Here is a 25042-nt window from a genome sequence, read left to right as displayed (position 1 = left end):
TGGAGCACATTAGTGACGTCTAAGATGGATTGATTGATTGAGCGATTTTCTAAAGTTTAAGGAAATGTGCATTTTTGTGTCTGCAATACTGAATTTAATGTCAAGGTGTTGACATTACAGCCATCTGGAAATATTAAAAAAAATATTGATGTAATCATACGTGTCATAATAATACTCAGCCAGCAGTGGATTGATTGATTGAGTGATTTTCTAAAGTTTAAGGAAATGTGCGTTTGTGTGTCTGCAATACTGATTTTAATCTCAGGGTGTTGACATCACAGCCATCTGAAAATATCACAAAAAAAAAAAAAAATGATATAATCATCTGTGTGTCAAAATAAGTCTCAGCCAGCAGAGAAGTCCAGTTTGACATATCAGTACAGTGACATACGGATGCCCGTGTGGCCACATTATTGTCAGCGGCTGGATATGGACTCGCAGAGAAATGCAACGTCCTGCCCTTCTACATCTTGAATAGTGGGAGTCATGAACCGCTGCAAGGTGACGCGTCCTCTGATTTCAACCGAAACTTCAACCTAGCCACGCCGTGTTATTTATCACCCTGTGAACCCTCCGTCAAACTGCACCAGCTCCTTTCCTACCAAACAGCGGGATCGGGACCATCTTGCGCAGTGGTACAGCGAGCAGAGCAAACGGTGGCGGCGGCCACTCCGGGGAATGTCGGCTGGCCGTCAGTCCTGACATCGGCCTCTTCTGATCTCAGACACCAGCCAAATGGGGTAGAGTACACAGCATTTCTAAACACTGTCACTACCGGAGCATGCTAGCTGTCGCATATTTCAGAGCTGTCTTCCTTATGTGTGGACTCGTATAACTTTCTGTTCTTTTTATGAAGTCGCTAGCGAGCCCGTAACAAAGTTCAAACCCCGTTAGCTAGCGCTGGTTCGCTTGCAGATGTGTGCCACGGCAACGTCAGCTTACAAGCAAGTAGCCTAGCGGAGACATGAATTAGCATGCTAAGTTAGCTGGCGCAGCAAGTCTCCACTCAGGAGCGCCGGGGTTCAGATCAGGGGCATGTGTCCTTAAATTCTCCCCCACAACAGTGCGGTGCTTGCCCAACTTTATGCTTTAACGTGCTCAGTGTGTCGATAAGAAGATTTAAATCCAGATGTGTAAATGACTAATATTAGCTTGTCAGCTAGCTAATCTGACAGACTCAGCCAAAGCAACGTTTGAAAGGTTTTTTGTGCTCAGTAGGTGACAAGCTGCGTAACGATACCTGTCACTTCAACACAGACCTGGCGAGGGCATGTGGGGAGCAACATGCAGCTAAAACGACCGCTGCTGAACACTTACTGCCACTTTTCTTTCACAATGCTCAATGTTAACGTTAGTGGAGTAAAGTTATATCTGTATAATTCAAGATATATTGTATTTTTAATGGGCATTTCCTGCCCTGCCCCCCGCTGTGATTCAGATAAGCTTTTACTGTGTTGGCTGGACGTCAAGCTAAGTTTATGATAACGATACCTTTCATTTGAGACGTTTTATTGGTTTAAGGTAGCCGTCAAAATAAATATGTTAGTATTACTGATAGTACAAGCCACTGTTAGAGTTGTAGTTGCTATAATTTTATAGCTAAATGCTTTCATACAGCTTGTGTATCATAATTGTTATAGCAAAGTTCCCTCACATATACCCTTTTTCTGTCTCTCTCTTCCTTCTTTGTGTGTGTGAGTGATTATACTTATGTCAACCCTATGACCTTATAGTTCACAAGGGTTAAAGGTCTCAGGCACCATGCTGAGCAATTTTAAATTCATATAATACTTAATTTAATTGTACACATTTCCTCCTGGACAACTTTTCAGGCTCACAAATCTTTTCTTGCTTTAATCCCTGAATTCAGCCTGTTGAATGCGGCTGTGATAACACTGCACTTAAACTTGTTCACCATCAGTTCTACCACAGCTTTTCTCTTTTGGTATCACACACACAAAGTCTTTCCGTGTGTGTGTGTCTGCATGCGTGCGTGCGTGTGTCCACAAGCGCTTAATGCTGTGTGTGTATCTACAATATCCTGGTGAGCTATATATAGCACCTAACAGAGTTTGCAACTTGATCCGAATTGTCTTTCAGGGCTACAGTACACTGTGCGTTGCTTTCCACTGGAAGTGAAATATCTCCCTGATCCATCTCTCTCTTTTTTTTTTTGTTCTTTTAAAAGGACAGGTCACTGCCTACCTGTAGGCCTTTGTGCAAGCCTTTTTTTTTTTTTTTTTTTTTTAAATTTGTGCTCTTTTTTTTTTGTGTGTGTGTGTTTTTTTTCCCCTCCCCTGTAAATGACGTTGTAGCGCATAATGATGGAAGCTCTGTGTGAGACAATTACTCTAATCTGTCCAGGATTAATAGACCAAATATTATTTATTTATTTCAGTCCATCCACAGTGCTCAGCCGGTTTATAAGCTGCATGGATATTTTAGTAAGCACTTCTGTACACTTGGTTTGGATAAAAACAAGCGACAGAACAGATGACGGTGAAGCGGACCTCCCCGTAACAAGGAGGTTAACGTATCAAACATTTATGTATTGCGAAACGCGAAGGCATTAATTGACATATTGAAAAAGGCCAAAATTGATTTGAATGAATAAACATGTGGCAGCCACTGCATGTCCGCACAAACTGCTCCGGTGCAAGCAGAGACAGATTTGGTGAGCTGCTGACAAAGTGTTTCTTATCTAGAAGGGTGATCTGAGAACTTTGGGGTGAGCTACAGGGAGCCCTGCTAAGGTGAGCTATGAAAGAATAATGTGATACTGAGAACGCTTCCACATGACAGAATATACTGAGACAGTGAAGTACTGGACTGCATAGGCCTAGGTCACAATCTAATCCCTAAGCAGGAAACATTTAGGTGAAGCATTTTTATGACACATTTCAGTAATTGTGGCTCACCTAAATGTCTGAGTGTCTATAGTTGTTCTGTGTCTTTCTGTGTGCTTAGTGTTTGCATATTTTTGCATACAGTCTTTGTAGGCAAAAGTACTCTGTCTGCTGCCGGTCCTCAACCTTTCAAAAGACATTAAATACATTCAGTCACTCAAGGGCCATTTGTTGTAAGTTGTTGTAATTTGTTGTAAAGTGTTTATAGCTGTTCTGAACAGCCACACTTGAAGGTGGGGTGGAAGGCCGTCTGTCATAGAATGGGGCGAGACGCGGTAAACCTTTAAATAAGGGGACAGACTGTATATAAAGATGGACGTCATGACAGCTCGCCAAAAGTGAAGCCAAAACTTCTCGATCGCCCCCTGGTGGATGGCTGCAGTATAGGTCATAAGTCCCGCCCCCTCCGTGTTAGTGGATGGGACATGAGTCAAACTAAAAAAATCAAAGTACACATCAAACAAAATTTTCTTAAAGATGGTTTCTGTCATTTCAGGTAGTTCTTCTTATGCTGATGTTTGTCCAAGTGCTATTTTTTCTGATAAGTTTGTTTTTAATTAGTTATTTGACGATATAGAAAGGGGGTCTGACGTTATGATTGACAGCTGTGACAGCCGCTCTCAAACCTCCGTCCTCCGTGCTTTCGACAGATCGACACCCATTAACTGGTAACTAACCGGTTAATTTTTAAGAAAAGTTTGTGATGTAGCTTTTGTTTGTGAGAGCTGTCCAGCAGTAGGTAGTCAGAGCTAGCTTGTGCGCCCTGGTTAGCTTGACTTTTAGCTCATTCTTCTTCTCCTCAAAGTGTTTTTCATTGTGTTTGATCATAGTAGCTCATGATGACATAACGTACTCGGGCTCGAGGTACGAATATAAATAATATTACGAACATTAAGAGGCTGACTTTGCAGCAGCAGTAGCATTGGTCAGTATTCAGCACGTCATTCTTTATGTCAAGCCTGAGAGAATAACTGATGAGCGGTTTCACTTGCTCATTCAGTGGTGAAGCGGTGGTCAGCTCGACTCTTCGGTGAGTGTGACGTGATTGCGTTACCACGGCAATGCAGTAACCACGGCAGCTCTAAATGGAATCATATCACGTGGGTGGTCACAGTTCTTCTCCAGAGGAAGAGGATGTTTGATTTGACTCACAATTTTTGCCAAATGTCTTAATATCCAATAAATAAGATACTCATGGGTCTGTGTGACTTTTGTTGATAAGTTTGAAACTTGTTAGTGTTCTACTAGTTAACTCAAAGCGGAAAATGCATCAAAGTAAACTTTTTCAGATGCAAAACAATCTGTTGGTGTTTTTTTTAACAATTTCACAGAGTAAAGGAACTATTAATACCAAGTCTGCTCTAATGCAGGAACTGAGTATTGCAATCACAATTTTCATGTTTGAGATGAAAGATAAGTTTTGTTGGTTAGCTTCAATGATCCTCATGTTGGCTCAGACTGCAGATCACATTGAAACAATATAATATCAGTTCGATTTATATCATTTATCAGCTGGAGGATTTTGTAATAGCACGGTGCTTTTATGTATGTATTGACTGCACCTGCTCAAAGTCATTATGGCTTCTTTTGATTGTTCAAACAGTATTTCAAAATGCTGCAATATGCTTTTCCTGGCTAAAGCTGTTGGCCAATTTATGGTAGTAAGCAGAAAATCTGTATAAGTATGACCTATGACCTTTGACTAAACCTGAGCTTCTTACACCCAAAGCAACTGACAGTGCCATCCATACATCCACTTGGCAGGACTGAAACACGTTTGTAACTAAGACATGGACGTCTTAAACTGTTAAAAGTGTGTGCAGCACCTCTCTGGGTGAAGAGGTGTTTCAGAAATAGAACAAGTGGTAACAGTTTTACTGAAAACTGAGAAAGAAAACTGAATGATGAAACTCCTATAAGAAGAAGTGTGGGAGTGTTGTTGGAGAATCACCAGACAACATTTTTAATTCATGCTTTGACTGCAGAAAATTACCAAGTTGCTTCCTGGTATGTGGATGAGGAACTCTTCACAAGTTGATAGATGCTTGTTTGATGATTACTGCTTGCTATAAAAATGCAAAATTTATATTTCCTTCATGGAGCGCTATGTGGCTTAAAGAGATTTTTTTTTTTTTTTTTTTTTACCATTATTAACCTAAGCAGTGTGTGGTGACACCACCTCTATCCTCTTCATCTTTGATAATCAATTAATCGTTTTAGTCACTTTTCAAGCAAATATGCCAAAAATTGGCTGGATTTAGCTTTTCAAATGTGATGATTTAATGCTTTTCTTTTTCATACATGAAATCCAGCAATTGAATATTTTGGGTTTTGGACGGTTGTTCGGACAAAATAAGAATGTTCTCACTGAAAAGACCAGCACTCGCAAATGAATGTCGGTTATTTTGTGTCTACTTGAGTAGATGCTGTTAATTAATCAGAAAAGACCAAACATGTGAAAACACTTTGATGATCTGGAGGTAATTTCCCACCTTGTTTATATCCATTGCAATAATTACATGTATGCTTATTTAACTCAGGTGAATGTTCCTCTTGGCTTTCTTTCATGTCCTTTTTCATCTGAAGTTTCTTTCAGCTTGCATCATTGTGTCAGTCCAGGACACTCACCTTTCTATTTCTACTACCCTCAACACTTGGAAATCTGTTATAAATTGCTAAAACTCTGCAGTAGGACAATGATGATGAATGTAACATTTGTCAAATTTGTAATCTCTCTTTTTGTTGTCCTTCTTTCCCTCAATGTGGCTAATGTTGGGCTAATTATTTCGGGTAAGGTGGGTTATGTACATGCAAAAACATGTGGTCACAGTTTATGGTTAGTTTCATATTTTTTGGGGAAAAGAGGCTTTGTATATTTCTTAATGCTCCCCATGAGAACAATTCTTTACTCTACCTGGTTAATGCATATAATGATCAAAAAGGGTGAAATCTTTAACGACAAGCCCACGTATTGTATGATATACCACATGTTGAGTACCTTCTAACACTCATTTTCACTGATTATCATATTTGACCTGTGGGGGAAAAAAAACTTACATCAGAGTATAGTTATGTACTCACAAACTCTCCTGCCAGGCTCCTGGAAGTGGTCAAAAATGATTTTCTCTGGCAGTTAGCATTTATACATCTGTTTGTTTTTTGAGCTCGTCACCTGTGACAGTGGTATTTGGCAGCTTGACATATTCCAGCGTCTTTGAGATGTCGAAGACGCTTTGCGCTCGTTTTCACTCATCATGAATTTATTTCCTCCGTGGCAGAAAAACATGTTATACAAGCCTTCAGAAACTCCTGCAGGTTAAACTGGACTAACGAAACACAATTTAATGGCTGACTGACTCTAACACACCATAAACAGACTTTAAGACACTTGCTAGCTTAGCAACATTAAGGCTACAAATAACCCATAATGCAACCCTCTGTGTAGGAGTCGGTTTTACACCGCTACTTTATCCTTTCAAAAAGAACATCTGATGTTGTGAACACATGATTGTCTGGCCGTTAGCTGAGTGTGTATGCAAATTAACCTACAGACTGACACGTGTAACCGGTCAAAAATATTCTCGGCAGTTAACCGATTAACGGTTAATCGTTGACATCCCTCGTTTCTAGCAGACTGGGAGGTGTGTGTTCAGTTCAGAATGGTTTCTGTCCATCAGCCTTCCGTTTCCAACTGCCTCTGTGCCGTAATGCCACCCTTCTGTCTGCACTGAGGCTGCAGTTTGGTCTGTTTCCTTGCTCTAGTTGGCTCTCTTCCCAGAATGTGTTGGAAAGGATGCAACCCTTGACCCTCTGTACAAAATGAACCAGTACTTCCTTGTCGCTGAACTCAGGCAAAATCATCAACTAGGTGCCTACAGTATTCATACCACTTAATTCCTATCCTGCTGAGGAGCTATTCATCTGTTTTTGTCTGGAAGAGCTGACAGATTTTTTTTGTAAACTGCTCACAGTTTCATGCCTTCAGCTAAAATCCCCCCAGTCCTGTCAGTCCAGAATATGACACAAGCATGTGCAAATATTCACATGCAGCACATAAAATCATGGCTTTGTTTAGTCTGTTAGTCTTTTAGCTGAAATATTCTTTTTCTTCCTCTGCTTAACTCACTACTTCATGTACAGTACATAATGTTTTCCCTTTGTGTAAAAACAAAGGTACATTTCAGGTCATCTCTTTGTTTGGTAAGGCATGCTACATCAAAAGACAGTGATGCTTTGAGATGTTCACAGATGTCTCGGTTTTTTTTTTTCTGTGGCCTTTCCTCTATTGCAGGCCCTCCTTTCTGCACATCGCCTACTGGTTAGCCTATATTTACCCAGCCTCTTGACATGTTATGTTGCCACAGCAACCTGCCACAACCCCCCCCCCCCCCCCCCCCCCCCCCCCTAGCGCGCAGACCTTTTGGCTGTCACCTGTGTACTGTCCCACAATGCACTGCAATTTACCCCCAACAAGTACTACTAGCAGACTAAGAATTGTCAGCACAGAGGAATGCAGCCCTGCAGATCAGACTTGTAAACAGAATTAGTGGATCAACTTTTCCAAAAAGTATAAATATCATTTATCCGTGATTTAAATGGCAGATCTTTGGACCAACTGAATACTTTCTCATTTTTATATACAAATGGATCCTGCCCTGCAGTAACCTCTTGTTATGCTTGTAGAATACATTCCCATAACACCAGGCTGCAGAATAACAAACTGCATGTTGGGAGACCAAAACAAGTGTGTGATTGAAGGAAAGAGGGGGGATATCACAGCAAGGACTAGCTAAAAAGACCAAAAAATAGACATAGCTATAGGGCTAAATGTAGTCAGTAATCCATGAACAGGGTTTCCCCACCCGCCTGTTGCAATCGAAGCAAGCGCACTTGAGTCTTCAGACCAAAAAATGCCAAACATGCAGTATACTTTCTGTTTTTTTTCCCTCTTGCAAGACTTTTGAACAAGTTCCAGTTGTGTCCTCTCCTTGCCTACACCCGCTGACAGATTACAAATATAGCCTTCTCTTTACTTACAGAAGCTATGAGTTTTGAATCTAGTGCAAGAAACATTCACACAGACTGTATTAACACCAAATTGCCTCTCTAAGACGGGTAGTAGCTTCTCACTTCATAACCTGAAATCAGTTGTTGTACTATCAGACATGGATGGTTGGTGGTTTCCAATTAGGTGACCTCAGTGGTCATATTGTTAAGAGACCCATGAGGGAAAGAAAACAGAAGCATACAAAAGATTAAACATTATTCATGGAAGAGAGTATATAAAGGCTGTAATTTATTGGGAACTAGAAGAAGAAAAATACTCAAAATGTACTGATGGTTGTCACTCGTAAGCAGTTTCATGTTATTGGCCTCGGTTGGTTTTCCTTGAGTGTAAGTTGGCAGGGGCTCGATGGCTGATTCAACATCTTTAAACTTAGCAAAGCTTGCCTGTCATCATTCTTGTTGATTTATGTAAAGTTGCATGACTTGCAGGTCACTTTGACTCCTACGACAGACTTGTAGCTGCGTCTTCACCATTTAAATGATTTTAATTCAGTCAAAAACAGCTTACTATAGACTTAAATATGAGTTTCATTTGTGATGTTTGAAATTTCTATTTCAGACAATGCTCACTGAGGTTTTTTTTTGTTGTTGTGTGTATCGTAACAGCAGACATATTTGATATACAGTGCCACAGTGGGATTTAAACCACAGGAGGCAGCGGCAGTGCTATGCTGTATTCTGTGTCCGCAGGTCTTATCTAAATTAAACTCCCTATACCAACAATAGGCTAAGCTTTGTGTTTTGCTGCTGCTGTATATTCTCAGACTCCTTTCATCAGTTTCAGCTGTATCCTTGAACTGCTTTTCTCTGGAGGAGCTTAATGGTCGTATTTGTCGGTATGTGTTCAGCTGCACTCCTGCTGTAAACTGTAGTGGTGTTGATTTTAAAAGTAATGTATAAAGCAGCCCAACTAAACAGCTAAAACATATTTTTATGTCACTAAGACTTTTACATTTCAAGGAAATCATTCAGAGTGGTTTTACCTTAATTTTACTACACAATGTTTGTCACAGTGCACTTCAAAGTTAATTACCTTTTTTAAAGGAGGCCCACAGGAACATTCACCACCAGAATCTTAGTGAAATATGCAGGTTTCTAACACAGTGGAAAGTGGCCATAGTGGTGATAAAGGTGACAACTCTGGGTTTGTTTGAAACCTTTTGTGTGTGGACATGAAGGGAGTCATTACACCAGCCACACATCCCACATTACACAAAGCAGGCAAGCCAAAAGCCCACCAGACCATGAGCAGGTTGTGATAAATCAGAACTGTACCTTTTTTTTTAGGAGGCAGCACTTGGCTAGAGAGGTTGAAAGGGAACAAAAATGCAACAGAAAAGAATGAAAAAAGTTCAAACGTTTGTACAGTGTTCAAAATGTGTACAGTGATGAATACAGTTTGTTCTGTTAAAAGACAAGCTTAAAGTGAAGAGTCGACTGCTACATTAGTTTTGGGGAAATCTTTTTGTGTAAAACTGAGCGTTACGTCAGCCCTGGGTGAATTCTTCTTGAATATGCAACTCACAATCAGGGACTTTATCATCACCTCAAAAACTAGTTTACCATTTTCTAGTTTTCCGGTTAAAAAAAAAAGAAAAGGTATTTACGCACAGTGATTTAGGAGGATGGCGGTTAGACATTCAGATCAAGTATGGAAATGTTTTGAACATATTGATGATAAGGTTGAGTGGAAACTATGCCTCAGGTGGTGAGAAGTAATTTGCAGTGAAGACGAGATGACATTTCTGGAAAACAATGACAAGCATGAATGAGAGAGCGCTCAAATGAGCAAATGTGCATCCTTACCTGAAAATATTTTTTGATAGAACAGGACCAGAAGTGAGTGGGTTTCAGGCTTCACAAAGGTGAGTTAAGTCACTTCAGCTAGTTTAATTCTGTTTAAAGGAGCGAGACCAATCACACACTTGTTTCATTATCACAAAGCCTGCAGCATTTTCAATAATTGTGCACTCAAAATTCTGCTATTCATCCCCCCCTTCATCAGATGTGAATGAAACTCTGTGTATGTTCAGCAGATAGCGCAGGATGTCTCCAGTGAATTTAATCAGGATTGCTAAAAGGCATCTTGAGTTATGAGCAAATATGTGCAAGGCCGCGTCCACTTGTACCGATCAATATGGCACTTCAGATTTTGGTTCATATTTGCCCCCAAAGCAGAAACACCAATTTTGGTGAAATTCTGTCCACCCGGTTTTCAGATACATGTTTGTGGTATTTGTGGCACCCCCTATGGCTCAGGCTCAAAATGCGTTGGGAGACCTATTACCAATCACAGACTGAAGTTATGTACCAAGATTTATGATGATTGGACAAATGGTTAATAAGTTATGGCCAATATCCTCTAAGCCCCGCCCTTTGCGAAGATATTTTGGTAGATGGCGGCCATGTTTTTCAACCGATCTTGCTCATTTGTAATAGAAATGTGTATGTCAGTCCCCCAAGGCTGTTTACCAAATTTGGTGTTGATTGAGTAAAAATACAAAAAGTAGATGTCACATTACTGGTTTTCACATATGCAAATTGGCAAAAGATCCATCATGGCAGACTTTTTGTAGAGTTGGACTTTCGTGACATTTCAAGTCAATCGGAGTTACGGTGTGAGGGGCGTGGCCTTTCCAAAATTGCATATTTGGGCCTTAATTACAGCACCAACATCTGGCTGATTAGGCTGATGTTTGTTGGGAAGCACACATGCACATCATTTCCAGTTATTGGGCCAAGTTTCATGGTTTTAGCTTATTCCAGCTGAAGGCAATTTGAGCTGCGGCAGAAGACAACGGATAATAATAATAATAAACCGGCACAAACACATATTACTATAGTATTCTTACAGTGTTGATTTTCATTTCATCCTCCAGTCCTGTTAGGAAATCACTGTAATATTCCTACAAACTGTTTTTATTCTTATGCTTTGGTACATGTCGCACAAAAAAGTTCCTAATGTGTTACATACAAAATCAATTTCAACTGATAATTTTCTTTATTGTATCCCTTTTTGACAGTATTGCGTCTGTACTAAAGTTAAATATCTTCACCATAATTATGATATAATAATATAATATAATAATTATTATATAAAGACTAGAAGAACTTGGTGGACCCTTCAAGGACAAGTTTCAACTTAGATTAGTGCGTCACAGAAGATTTATTCTGGTCACAGTCATACATGTTGTGTTAGCCATGGCCTTGTCCTAAGTTGAAGCGCAGGGTGGCCAAGCACATTTTCCTCCTCTTAGGCTACATTTTGACTGGCGCCATGTGCAAATGCAGTTTGTTAACCAGCTGATTGCAAAAAAGTCTCAACTGTGGATCTCTGTGTAAATGTGCGCACTCCTGCGTCACACACATTATTCATTCATCAGTACTGTTAAACACGCCTCAGTGTTTACTGGTCTCAATCCACAGAGCAGCACTGTGGCATCTGTGTTTTGGACTTGGCTTTGTATTTTGTTCTCGCTGTTGGCCCTGACTCCCCAGGGCTCTCTAGGTCTATTAATACCAGCTCGCTCTAAAAATACAGAGGACTGTGTGACCCAGTGGGACTTAGGGCCCTATGATTTCCACGATGCGGAAAACATGGACGGAATCACAGAAATTTGATAATAAAAATGGAATCAACTTTAAATCGCGCAATAGCGTGGAATTTGCCAAAATGTGGATGCAATTTTTAAAAATCAAGGTTTTTTTCCTGCAGCGCCTAAGCATTTATTCATAGCGCCTAAGCTAAATGAACAGAAAATGGCCATCATATACTTCCATCTAAATGAACTGGGAATCTCTAATGTGTTCTGGTGTCATTTAAGGTCACGCTGCTGCAGCCCTTGCTGCTGCAGCCCATGCTGCTGCAGCCCATGCTGCTGCAGCCCATGCTGCTGCAGCCAATGCTGCTGCAGCCAATGCTGCTGCAGCCAATGCTGCTGCAGCCAATGCTGCTGCAGCCAATGCTGCTGCAGCCAATGCTGCTGCAGCTTCTGTCCTCTGATGTCTGTGTCTGTGTTTCACTGAGGACAGGGATCTGTGGTGAAACCCGGAGCGGACTTTTGAGTTGTCTTTTCTTTTATGATCGTGAAACTGGATTGATCTGAACTGATTTGGGGTTATGAGGAACACAAAACAGACTCTTTACCGAGTGGATTGAACTCTGAGACTGTGGGACGACATGCACACACTCACACACACACGAGAGTTGCTCTGCTTACTTGATTTAATACACGTATTGAAAGCTAAATTGAGTTGTGGTCTTTTTGGTTTTGCAATGCTGGTTTTTAGTGACGTCTAATTCATTGCTACTTGCTGTTTGCTTCAGTGTTTTGTATGGTTTGACGGAGCGATTTTCTTTCTGTTTCATAATTATTATTTGTTGGATGTGACTCTGGCATCCCTCTTCATTTAGAAGTGTCAAACCCGCTACCACACACACACACACACAAAGTCATGTCGATCCTTTGATACAGCTAAGTCATCAAAAAATTGAGGAATTTGACACTAACAGCTAAATTTAGAGCAGAGCAGTATCCAAACTATAAGCCTAGCTTTACCGCTGTTATTTTGTGATTACTGTTTTTAATGGCACACAGTACAATCACTCACAAAAATGTGAAGGATTACTTTTTGGCCGTAGTGCTTACATATCTGTTTCACTTCTTCATGCTAATGTCTGAGTGTACTGTGTATTGAAGCACTTAAAAAAATAGTGCAATGTTGTGTCGCATCATTACAAATTGATTGATTTATGTTCATTTCATTTGATGTATGATTTAAATTTTGAATACTTTCGTGTTGAATTGTTGAAATTTTATTCATCCACCACATGATTAAGACACTTTTCTGCTGACAAAATGTGCTTAAATCGTAAAACACAGAATTCAGGAAAATTAAAAGGGAAAACACAGAATTTTGGGAAAAAATATCATAGGGTTCCAGGGAATAAATGGGAGCTTTTTTTTTTTACCATACTTGCATACAGGCACAACAATTTTAAATTCTGACTTGTATTGTATTTGTATTATTGTCCTGGGATTTACACTGAAACCTGGAAACCACCCATGAGTGTTTCTTAGAATACAACATCCCTGGAGCATCAGCTTAGAAAAATAAATGGAACTCCTGTATTTTCCACACTCAAAGGCAAATACCTTTTAGCAAATTCATTTAAATCATCAAAACCTCCAGGCCTAACTGAGAACAGTAATGTTTGTTTCTATTCAGGTTGAAAGAATGTAGGTGTGTGTGTGTGTTGGACTGGTTTGTGTGTATATGCACTTGTCATTATGTTCTAAATAAATTGGCTTTATACGTAAAGACCATGTGCTATGGATTTCACTCATTGAATTATTTCCCTAATTTGCTGGGAACAGTGATTGGACACATCTTAACAAGGTCCAACAATTAAATTTGTTTTCCAAACAACTTGTGAAATGTCAAATGAGAAAAGGGAACGTAAAACATTTTATGCCGTAACACATTTGTTGATTAGGTAACAGCTCACCTTTGTGTAAACAAATGACTGATTTATGAAGGATTTGATATTACAAATAACACATGAAATTCACTGATATCTTCTTTTACAGCAGCAACATGTTTAATAATAATACAATGCGCTCAATAAGCTTCTCATATTGGACCTTTTTAAAATAAGGTAATAAGACAAAACAATGTACATCAGGGCATGAACATAATAATGCCAGCTCTTTCATATTTCTGTTTCTCTCTTGACTCTCATGGGCACACATGGGTTGGTTGGTTTGTTTGTGAGATAATTCAAACATATGACAGAGAAATACCCAGTTAGGTAATTTCTTTGAGCTATTCTTTATAAAAGCTTTTGTAACTCAGACTACAGAGAGGAATGCTAGTAACGGACAACAACATGTTGATTCATGCATAATACAGATAAACCTTTATGGACCACACTGTCGAGCAGATTTTGCAAATAAGGCAAGAACGAGCTGCTGCTGCGAGTCAACAGAGAGCTGAAAAAGCTAACAGTGACTGGTGGTGGATGTGCCAATATTGCACAACTGTGCCAGACGAGATTTAGTGTATAGAGCTATGACTGTCACATGTACTTAATCTAAAGCTAACAGAGAGGGCTGTGGATCATTATGTGTCACTCCATATCAAAGTATTGTATTGATTAATAATTGATAAGCAGTTATACCCATAACTGGGTACATTTTGGTAATTTGACAAATATTGTGCACATCATGATCTTTGCCTAATAAAGTGGTAAATGAGTGTAGTTTTCAGAGCCTTAGTACATTGAGATATTTGTCTTGACAATTCAAATAAGAGCCACTATTCCAGTTAGTCAGTATCAGCTGTGTATTAGTGGAATGATTCTTAACCCTTAACCTCTTCCACTCCCAACCCCCCTACCTCAGATCCATTTTAGAGGGGGGGGCAGTGGATCTTTAGGGGGAGATAGCAGGTCAACAGTATATGACACATAGAAGTGGTTTACATCATCTGAAAGCTGGGAACCTGAAGATTAATTTGAGATGCAGCTCAGCACTGTGTGTCAAGTTTTTTTTAGTGATAAATCTGTAATGAACATTGTCTTTTGGTTAGGTGCCTATTCAAATTTTGAAAGTTTAGAGTGTATAAGGTCTTAGAACATTATGATGGACCTATATGATGGCCATTGCCATGCTCAGTTATGTCTCATAAGTTGTTGCAACAATTTTTGGGTTGATACCATTTTGTTACACAGATTTGGTGCAAAATTTAACTATTTTTGACCATTTGAGAATTGATAACAATGGTCAAAATATCACATTAAGACACCAAAACCTTGAGGAACACCATAGAAAAGTTCATGCTGTGATTTGGTAACAAAAACTCTTGACATTTGGAGATTTCAGTAAGAGTTGAAATTTTCGCCAATTGGATGGCAGGCACTTCTGTTCTCGGAATTGCTCAGAAACTCCCTATTGTCAATATACCTTGGAAAGTCATACATCCTTTGAACGCCCTAGGTCTCTCATTTGTGGTTTCAAAGTTTCATGAGGCTGTGATTATCCTAGAGATCACAATAGGTCATTTTATACAGTTAGGTCAAATGGTCTCACTACAATGAAATGGCTAGTGTGGGGACTAACATCATCACACATGAATACAATTGGGCTCATTGAATCCACAAGAGTCTCAGCTTTCCAGTCCTACCTAATTTATGCAATTGCAAGGGTGTTTAGTGACCCCAGTATGCAGAAATATTCAAGTTTTCCATTTTTAGAATAGGCAAAAATAACACGTTTATACTGCATGCAAAAAACTGCATGGTTTCTGCCAAAAACTACATGGGATTAGCACAAAGTGGGCATGTCTGTAAAAGAGAGACTTGTGGGTAGCCACAGAACCCATTGTGATTCAGATATCTTGAGGTGAGAATGGCCATGCCAGTTTTTCCCCCGCCAAAATTTAGCCTAACTTTTGAGCATTATTTAGCCTTCTTCCCAACAAGCTCGCATGACATTGGTACCAATGGATGCCTTCTAGTTTCATATGATACCAGTATCTTCACTGTAGCTTTAAAACTGAGCCTGCTACAGCCTCTTAAAGACAGTAATGTAATGGAGAGTAATGGGGAGTGGAAGAGGTTAAATTACTTAATTAGTTTTCTTAAATTAGCAGCTTTATTTCATCCACTCCATTTGTTTTTGTGTCCTCAACACATGCTGCATTAGATGTTCTTTCAGCACCCCATGTTCACTCTCTGTTGCCAGCTTTCACTTCTTAATGTAATACGAAATAAATAGTGAAATATTGTCTTTGACGACCCTTAAATGTATTTTAGCGGATGGCAAATTGTTTTTCTGTTAATTCACACACATAACTGATTCATTTATGGGTGGAGATTACTAATTTGCAAAAAGCTTTGCTCCCTAAAAACCAGAGCAGCTCTTTTTTGTTCTGCTCATGTGCCAGATTTGAAGGGATCCAGATTTTATTTAGCAAAGTTATCCAGATAATTCAGTAATTCTGCTTTGTGACAGGCTCCTAATCTCTTCTTCGACTCAACATGACCAACGCCTCCAAGAAGTGCCTTGGGGCAGGTGTGGCCAGGTGCTGTAGTGCTACGATAAAGGGCCTCAGCATGTGCAGACCATCACCACAGTAGACTAATAGGCCTTTTTCAGACATTAAGACATTTTGACATGTCACAGTGGGAAAAGCAGAGGTGCAAATAATAAAATTCATGTTGGCTGAATTCCATTTAACTGCTTCAGTCTCAGGGTCCTGGTATTCTCAATGCTCGCTCACAAACTATCATGGTTTAGAGTTTTCATGAGTTTTTAGTCAGTGATTGGTCCGCTGCTAGTCAGGGCCTTGACTAGTCAGTCTTTGTACATACCAGGTATGTCTGATTAGTCATAGGAGCCAGTGCCCTTTACATAACAAGCTAAACTGGTGTTTGTACATTTCCAAACTGCGTCAGCATGCACTTTTGCACAGTAAGACTTAGATCTTTTTATCAAATTTTATCCATCCATCCATCCATTATCTAATTATAACCACTTAATCCTTGCAGTGTTGTAGGCCGATCCCAGCTCACATGAAGCCAGAAATGAATATCTTCAAAGACTCGTGGTTATTTTACCCCTATTCCTCACTTATCTTACTATTTGTTAAAGGGTTAAATGGCTTAATGGGCCTGATAAAGAAGTGCAATATGCATTTTCTTGCCACTGAGAAGTTATTAAACCATAACAAGAGAACTACAGGAAACCCTGTTTGATACGGGAGGCTGCAGCCTATAAGGCCACATGAAGAGCAGCAACCTTGTCAACATGAACACAGTTAGACTGAAAATGAATGTTGAACCTGCTTTGGCAGCAACTGTTTGACTGGATAAGGGGGAAGGAAATGGAGAACACCTCCCTTAAGGGACATTAACTTTGATTTTACAACCTTGATTTTATTGCAAACTAATTGCATAGCAGCCAGGTTGGCTTGATTTAATTCATCATTCAAATGTCAACATAATTAAGTACTAATCATTTCTCAAGCTCAGCAGTTGTTATGTTCATGCGTTGAGGTCAGGATGTAGAGAAGGCAAATGACACCAATTAAGTTCAGTGTTGGTTCTCCAGGTGTGTCTGATTAGTCGAAGCCTTTTTATAAACAAGAGCTGTGGCAGAACATGGAAGTCACAAGTGTTCATTGATCCGTATCAAGTACAAATACATGTAGGTCATGCTCTTTACTGTGGTACACCTCAGTCATCACAAGTACAACCAGGTGTTTTTAAGAAGTTGCAATGTAAAGATTATCACCTCTGTGTAATCAAGATGATTTTTTTTGATTAATGTGCCTCAAATTAATAACTTGCAGATTCAAATTACTCAAATTACTTAAAAAACCCCCTTAATCTAATCTGAAATACAGTGCTGTGCAAATATTTTAAGCACTAAAAGTAAAGTGAGGATGCTTATAAAGACAATACCATGAATAGTTTTTATTAATCAATAATGTCATACAAAGTTCAGTGAACAGAAGAAACCTAGGCTTTATCTTTAAAACAGCACCGGTTCTCCTCAGTACACCTGCATACAGTTTTACAAGGTACTTGGCCGGTTGGTTGTTCCTGCATCTTGGAGAAGTTGCCACAGTTCCTCTGTGGGTTTAGGTGTCTCAGTTGCTTCTGTCTCTTCATGTAATCCCTGACCGACTCCATGATGTTGATATCAGTACTCTTTGGGAGCCATACCATCTGTTGCAGGACTGCTTGTTCTTCTTGTCAATCAAAATAGTTCTTTATGACTCTGGCTGTATATTTGGGGTCATTGTCATGCTGCAGAATAAGTTTGGGACCGATCAGACACCTCTCTGATGGTATTGCATTATGAATAAGAATCGAAATGTCTAAAGTGCCTAAAACCTTTGCACAGTACTGTAAATGGTATAAACAATCATGGTTCATGGGTCTTTATTGTATACTCTTGCACTTTTCTGTAGATGTTGCAACACAAATCAGGTTTGGAGACTCTTCCAAACAATATTTTTGAAGGCCTGTAAACACCTCTATTCAAATAGAATATCTTGGCTTGAGTAGAGTAACCTGCTTTGTTGAGACCTGTGATCACATAACAGTTCAGTTAAACATTAATTTGCTTACCAAAAATTGCTTATACTTATACTACTTATACTACATTAAAAAAAATCCAAAATCTATGCAAATATTTTTCATTTCAAAAGTTTAACTGCTGGACACATGATGTCTCCTACTTCACTGAAAAGTCAGTTCTCAGTGTATATGCACTGGAGGCTTCAAGTTTCCACATCACACATGTGAAAGTTGAATATTGGACCAGGATTGGCCCTCCAAACTATTTGTGATATCACAAACAGGCAGGAAGCTCTGGGCCTGAAAAATGAGGCCAATGCGGAAGTGACTTAAACCTGGATTCTAATCGGACTTCTTTTCATTTTGTAAATTACGGTCCCATTTAGAGTAAAATAGATGATAAAGCAGGGTATGCTTTAGGGCATGGCTACCTTGTGATTGACAAGTCACTATCACGGCGATAACGTTGGTTACACACTTAACGTAACGTAACCCCAGATTAGAACAGGAGTATAGGCGTAGCTGTTGTTATTTGAGTGTGTTTTCAGTTCATGAAAGTTAATTCCAACATTTTGGTTGCCTAAAAAAGTTCAGTGTTTGGTTGTACTGAAAGACCCTCTAAGGAGTCTGCTGTTCAGTTTTTCTGATAAGTACATTTTGTTTTAAGCCTGTTTTTCGCCAAAATTAGCATTAGCAATATCACAGTTAAGCATAGACTGTAAATACACCGTGATAACCAAGCTAGAAGCTAACACTAGCGTTAGGGTCAGCTTCCCCCTTGTGTCCAAATATGGTCACTTCTGGCTCCGCAAAACCAAGATGGGGACAGTGAAAACGCCAACTCAAGGCTTCAGAACGGGAGTCCACAAACCAATGGGTGACATCACGGTGCCTACTTCCATTATTTTTTTACAGTCTATGGTCACAAATCATGCTTGTCGGTCCACACCCTAAAATTGGATTTTCAATGAGCACAGAGAAACTTTCCACTTTCAGCAGATGAAAGTGAAAGCAGCCTTCTAGTGTCAAACTCTGCACATACATTATTCTGCACAGAGAAGCTCAAACACTGAACTGTAGGAACAAGAAGAGAAAAGCATTTTTGAGTGGAGGGGGACTTTAAATATAGCCTCCATACATGCAGCAGGTAGTAGGGATAATGGTAGTACAAAGCCTGACTCCAGGTTTGCAAAATATTTAACCAAGACACAAAATTTACTAGACAATGACTTGTACATGTTTTAAAGTTACAGCCCAAACTGGATACATATGACCTCTGTAGGCTTTTCACTTTGTTGATCATGTCACAGACATCCTTGATATCTACTAGATTCACTTTAGATAGGCCTATCCTGTCTTAATTGTCTGATGGAAGGTCAGCGTCTCACCGTGTGATTAGTCTGCCTCCACTTTGTGTTGCACAAAGCAAGTGAGTCACACTTTGTCAACAGAAGCGACGTCTGACTGTCCCTGTTTTGAGTTAATGAGTGATGAAGGCCTCAGCCAGTGAACAAGGCACCTTTCTGTGCTGATTTGAGCCGGCATTAGTTAATGACTAATTGCAGCATTGTGTTTACCATTACCTGTCAAGGTGAGCAAGTTGTAGAGATGGTTCAGTTAGAGCGGGACAGCTGACCTGACTGACTACGCCGTGTGCAACAGCGAGATTGTGTCATTTGCCAAAAATGGAAAACAGTGGAAATGTTTACATGAGATCTGCATTATGTCAGCCAAATATCTAGGCTAGATGTTTTTGAACGGCCTGTGATGACTGTTTTGAGCAACTATTGTTCACCAGCAACAGGTGTGGAAGAGTCTAGTTGAGACCTGCAAACTGTTTTAATGCTCTGTGCACAAGCAGCCTTTGTCTGATAGTTGGTGTAAAAACATGCGTACAACCAGTTTATACGCTGCACAGACATTCTTCGACACACGGAGAAGTGCACCCCAGTTACAAAGGTTAAAATCAGAAGCTTGGGGGGTTATGGACACAGGCAGGTGGCGGTGTCAAGAGGGCGTCAGCTTGCAGCTATGGACTTGAACCCAGAATAAAGCCTCATGTGTTGGGAAGTTTCCACTATTCTAAAATTTGAGCTTGAATCCTGCTCAGTTTTAAAGCTGTTTTTATTCCCCAATTTTACCAGTAAAGCTGGAGGCAGAAAGCTGAGAGCTGAGGCATAAGCTTTGTCATCTGGACTCTCAGGTCACACTAAAATGGATTAAAGGCAAATGTTTGTAATGCTGATAAAACCTTGAGGTTTAGTGCTGTGTCTAAATAGGCCTTAACTAAAAATCTATCATGAGCCAGTAATGAGTTTTTGCCGATATGTGCCTCAACTCTAAGTGCGAAACCGAGAGAATGAGTCTGTGTGAGTGAGCGAGCAAGAGAGAGACAGGTATTGCTACAGACACTGTTGTGGAATGTGTGGTGGAGTTTTTGTGGTTTGCAAAGTGTTTGGTAGGGGGAGGGACCTAAAACGCTGCTGAGCTACTTCTGAGTTGCAGATCCCTCCCCCAGTTCAAACTCAGTCTTTGCTTTCTTTCCCTTAAAGGGACAGTTACCGCAGAGTGTCTCTGGCCTTGCTCCCTTATCAATCTTGTGGCTTCTTCTCTCTTTGCTCATGAGGTTGATGTTGACCCACAGGCTGTGAACACATACACTGACAGATAGCACTGACTGTAAAGGTTGCTATCTGCCTCCACTGATGATATTACTCTCTTGTTGTCCCTCAGGTCCATGTGTGGTCAGTGAAGCGTCCTGGAGAGCAACATGGCAGTATGTCAGTTGAGCGTCTGGGTGAGATGAGGTGAGTTAACAGGCTGAAAAGTTTGCTTTAAAGGCCTAACCCGGAACCAGGATGTGTTTCCAATCATCCACTCAGTACAGGCTCAGTATAAGGTTTATTATCAGCTAAAATAGGTTTAATGAAGGTATGTATTTATAATCTCTGTCAAGTATCAGTTTTCTTCTTCATTCCTAAGTCACTTTTTGTGCACGGGTCAGATTTGCATTGCTCCCAGATATGGCCTTATAGAGAAATTTTAATTAATTTGAATTTGCCTTAAAACACAACTTTTAGAGCCCAACACACACACTTTCAGTCTGAAATGCTGATTATATCATAATTTTTCTTTTCTCCATCAGTGTTGCCTGTAAGCAGTGTGAGCTCCACTGACAGGCACAGCTATTCTCCATACCAGACCTCAACCTCAATCACCAGCCAATCAAATGCACCCAGACAATAAACTGGCCAATCATGGCAAGCAGGTCACAGGTGACAGCCGATCTCAAATAGCCAGTGTAAACCAGCAGGCTCAGCAGCAGCAGGGAGCTGCTGGTCACCTGGGTCCAAAGAGCGTCAGTGCCGGGAGCCATGCAGTCAAAACCAACCAGATTTCCCCCGGCAACCCTGGGCTGAAGGCTGTCAGCCAATCAGTGAGCGGCGGCGGCGGCGGCGGTGGTGGTGGTGGTGGCGGCGGCGGCGGCGGAGGGATGCTGAAAACCAAATCCAAGCGGGAGCGGAGCGTCTCCATTGACTCTGGTGAATCAAGAAATGCCATTCCTCCAGCCCTGGAGACAGATGCCAAAGGAGGTAAGGCACACATGCACAGAAGAAACTGTCAGAGTCTCGGACTTATAGACTGCGTGTTTCTGTTCGAAGTATGCAGAAGTTCACTTCCTTTACCTTCCTATCAGCCTAATCTTTACCCGAAATACCAGATTACGTACATTCACCTCCTCCACAGCAGGAAGTGAATGTAAGGACTGAGAGGACAGAAGAACTTGTTTTCTCTCTTGCTGAAATGCCCTGACCTTTCAGTGAAGCGTCAGAATTTCCCCCTGGCTTTTGATAGTTGTGCTATGCCCGCGCTGTAGTGACGTGTCTTAGATGAAAAAGCATCAGGGCTTTCTGTAGTGCTCCAAGAGAGAGACAGGTCATGAGGTTGTGTAAAAATTTAGTAAGCCTAGAGAGGTTGTTGTTGTTTGTAAAGCAGGAGACGCTGAGTGGGTAGAAAGATTTAAAGTTCCTTTTTGTGAACGTCCCAGTCAACACTTGTGTTTAATTTGCGTTTGTTTGCTGTTGTTCTCTTAGGCATGCGTGTGTTCACGTGAGTGTTATGACTGCAGATGACATTTACATGATTTTGTGAAACTCATCTGGGCTTCCTGTACATGACTTGAACCTCCTCTTTAAACACACACACACACACAAACACACACACACACACACACACACACACACACACACACCTTGATAGACTCAGAGGGAGGGGTGTGGTTCCAACATAGAGCTGCAGATTCTGAAAGAGGGAGAGAATGAAAGACAGGGTGGGTCTTTTGAAGGCAAATCTCTTCTTGCTCCATTTGACCACACACACACACACACACACACACATACACACGTTCCTTTTCTCTCTCTAGTTCTGTCATTCCCTGTGATCTAATTTCTGCCTGTAGAAAAACAAAAGTGCATTGAAATGAAATGCAAGCCCTCCCTCTTTTTTTCCTCAAATCACTTTGCTGCCAAACCTGGAGAGGGTCAGTGACAAATAGTCTGAACATAGTAGCAGACACGGCTCAATAGCTGAGTTTCTTGTTAAGATAAACTAGTTACTGTTGGCAACAAAAACATTTGCAGAGAACAAGACATCAGCTCTTTTCATACTGCCTTCACTGAAAGGTAGCAGTCCTCCCTCTGCTGTCCTTTCACTGTACTGTCATAGCATAACTCACTTCCTTCCTTACTGTACATTTAGTCTTTTAAAGGTGCAGTGTGTAGTGGCATCTAGTGGAACGGACTTGGCAGAAATGGAATATAATATTCATAAGTATGTTTTAATTAGTGTATAATCACTTGAAAATAAGAACTGTTGTGTTTTCGTTACCTTAGAATGAGCCCTTTATATGTACATGGGGAGCTTCCATCGAGCCCGCCATGTTGCACCGCCATGTTTCTACAGTAGCTCAGAACAGGCAAACCAAACACTGGCTCTAGAGAGGACCTTTTGCGTTTTCCACGGCCAATTCTCTTACATGTTTGGAAGGGGAGAGGTGTGTGGGGGGGGGGGGTATTCAGTTTGTTGCAATCTGGAACCTCACCGCTAGATGCCACTAAATCCTACACACTGGTCCTTTAGGAGCTTGTCCAATAGTTCAAACATAAGTGCATGACCCCAGGTTTCACCTCACAGGCTTCCAATGTTTTCAAAAAATATTTAAGTTGGCTAATAGAGACATGTTGGTCTGGTCAACATAATCCATAATGTTACATGACATGACTATGGTACATTTTGCGAACGTCACTTTATGTGGCAGCTAATTACTGTTTTTAATGGACCATTTGATGATTGATTTAATGTGGTTTTGGCATTTAACATCATGTTCTGATTTAAAATGACTGATTACATTCGTCAAGGCAGCTGGAGGCTGGAATTCAATAACTTGTAAGGCAAACTGCATTAGACGGAGTAGTACAGTAGCCTCTAGCTCTGGAAAATACAGTGGTGGGTTAAGACCATTAGCAGTGAACATTAAAAACAAAGACATTGGTAATACCTTTTAAAGGGAGAGTACTATGACTGTTGTTATCTAGATGTTGATGTGTGTGTTTTATCTTCCAGAGGGTGTTATGCGCAGTAAGCGGCGCTGTGTTCTGGAGAAGAAACAGCCATATAGTGGAGATGAATGGTGCTCTGGACCTGACACAGAGGAAGATGAAGACAAGCCACACACTGCAACCCACCGTGAGTCTGTCTGCTTCTACAGAGGGTGAATGTAGCACAGTCCTCAATAACAAATGGTATCACTGTGACCACAAGTGTGAAGGCCACATAAATAATAACATGTAGGAATCCCCTTCCACTTCTCAATTTTATTTTCTTTGAGAACAGGTTAAAGCCATAAATTATCCATAGGTTCAGATCCTGCACACACTGAAAGGAAGAAGATGAGAGCTTGGAATGCCATGCTATACCTTCCCACTGATTTGACTTTACATGTGGTTTAGCTCCATCTAGTGTTTAGATGTTGTATATAAAAAGATGTACTAGGATTGCAATTAAACACCAATATATCATTTTAGACTGATTAAACCAGTGTGCTGATGATTTTTCTCAGGGGAGCGAGGGCTGGCAGGTCCTATCCAGGGGCTTCCTGATCGCCTGTCTGCAGGATCCATGTCTGAACCTGGGGGTCCTGTAATGAGTTGTGGAGTGGGACCAGGGCTAAAGGCAGAGCCACCTCAGTCTTCACAGCAAGTGGTGTATGTTTTCACAACCAACCTAGCTAACAGGTACAAACTATTTGCAGATCTGAAATGCGTTTTTTTTTTTTTAGCAATAATTCAATAATGTTTCACCTGCCAGTATTTATTTGCACTAACTGGAAGTAGAGATGTCCACATGTTCTTAATCTTATCAACAAATAGATTTTGATATGGTTTTTTAGATTTCAAAACTGAATTATATGACTGCAGTGTTCATCTAATTTGTAATATTGATGTATTATTTTGACAGTGCTGCAGAGGCAGTAATGAAAGGACAGACCGATTCCATTCTTCTGTTTCACCAGCAAAATGTTCCATGCACCAAGTTGGAGCAGGTCAGACATCTACAGCTCAGTGGCAAATTAAACAAAATATCAACTTTGTGTCAAACATATACTATGGTGAAGTAAAGGTTTATAATAAAGACCACAGGTGCAAACTATGTGGTAAGGGTAATTTGTTTAGCTATTTTGGTCTCAGATACCTCTTTGTTCCTGTTTCCATCAGCAGTGGTTAGGACCGGTGTGAATATTTGCACCAAAAAAGTGAAGTGCACTATGTGTTGGTTTGGAAAATGATTTTAAATAGTAAGATTATTTTAGTAATTATATAACAAACGATTACATTACAATAAAAGTGATAATGATGATAATTCATGATAATAATATAACTTTAGTAACAGTGTAAAGTAGTAGTAACAGCATTTTTTTCATAGC

General features: G+C 40.3%; 1 protein-coding gene across 1 annotated transcript in view; it reads left to right on the top strand.

The window, feature by feature from the left end:
• The first annotated feature begins 387 nt into the window (after positions 1 to 387).
• bcl9l (bcl9 like) overlaps positions 388 to 25042 on the top strand; it is a 29523-nt gene continuing 4868 nt past the window's right edge. The window contains exons 1-6 of the mRNA XM_042413720.1: positions 388 to 740; positions 20794 to 20867; positions 21206 to 21653; positions 23683 to 23805; positions 24179 to 24353; positions 24577 to 24661. Of these exons, the coding sequence (XP_042269654.1) occupies positions 21290 to 21653; positions 23683 to 23805; positions 24179 to 24353; positions 24577 to 24661 (747 nt within the window). The 5' untranslated portion in view covers positions 388 to 740; positions 20794 to 20867; positions 21206 to 21289. The remainder of the gene's footprint in view (positions 741 to 20793; positions 20868 to 21205; positions 21654 to 23682; positions 23806 to 24178; positions 24354 to 24576; positions 24662 to 25042) is intronic.

The sequence above is a fragment of the Thunnus maccoyii genome, chromosome 6, assembly GCF_910596095.1.
Source record: "Thunnus maccoyii chromosome 6, fThuMac1.1, whole genome shotgun sequence".
Taxonomy (NCBI): domain Eukaryota; kingdom Metazoa; phylum Chordata; class Actinopteri; order Scombriformes; family Scombridae; genus Thunnus; species Thunnus maccoyii.
Note: the sequence above shows the minus strand (reverse complement) of the source record. Positions and strands in the feature narration are given on the sequence as shown.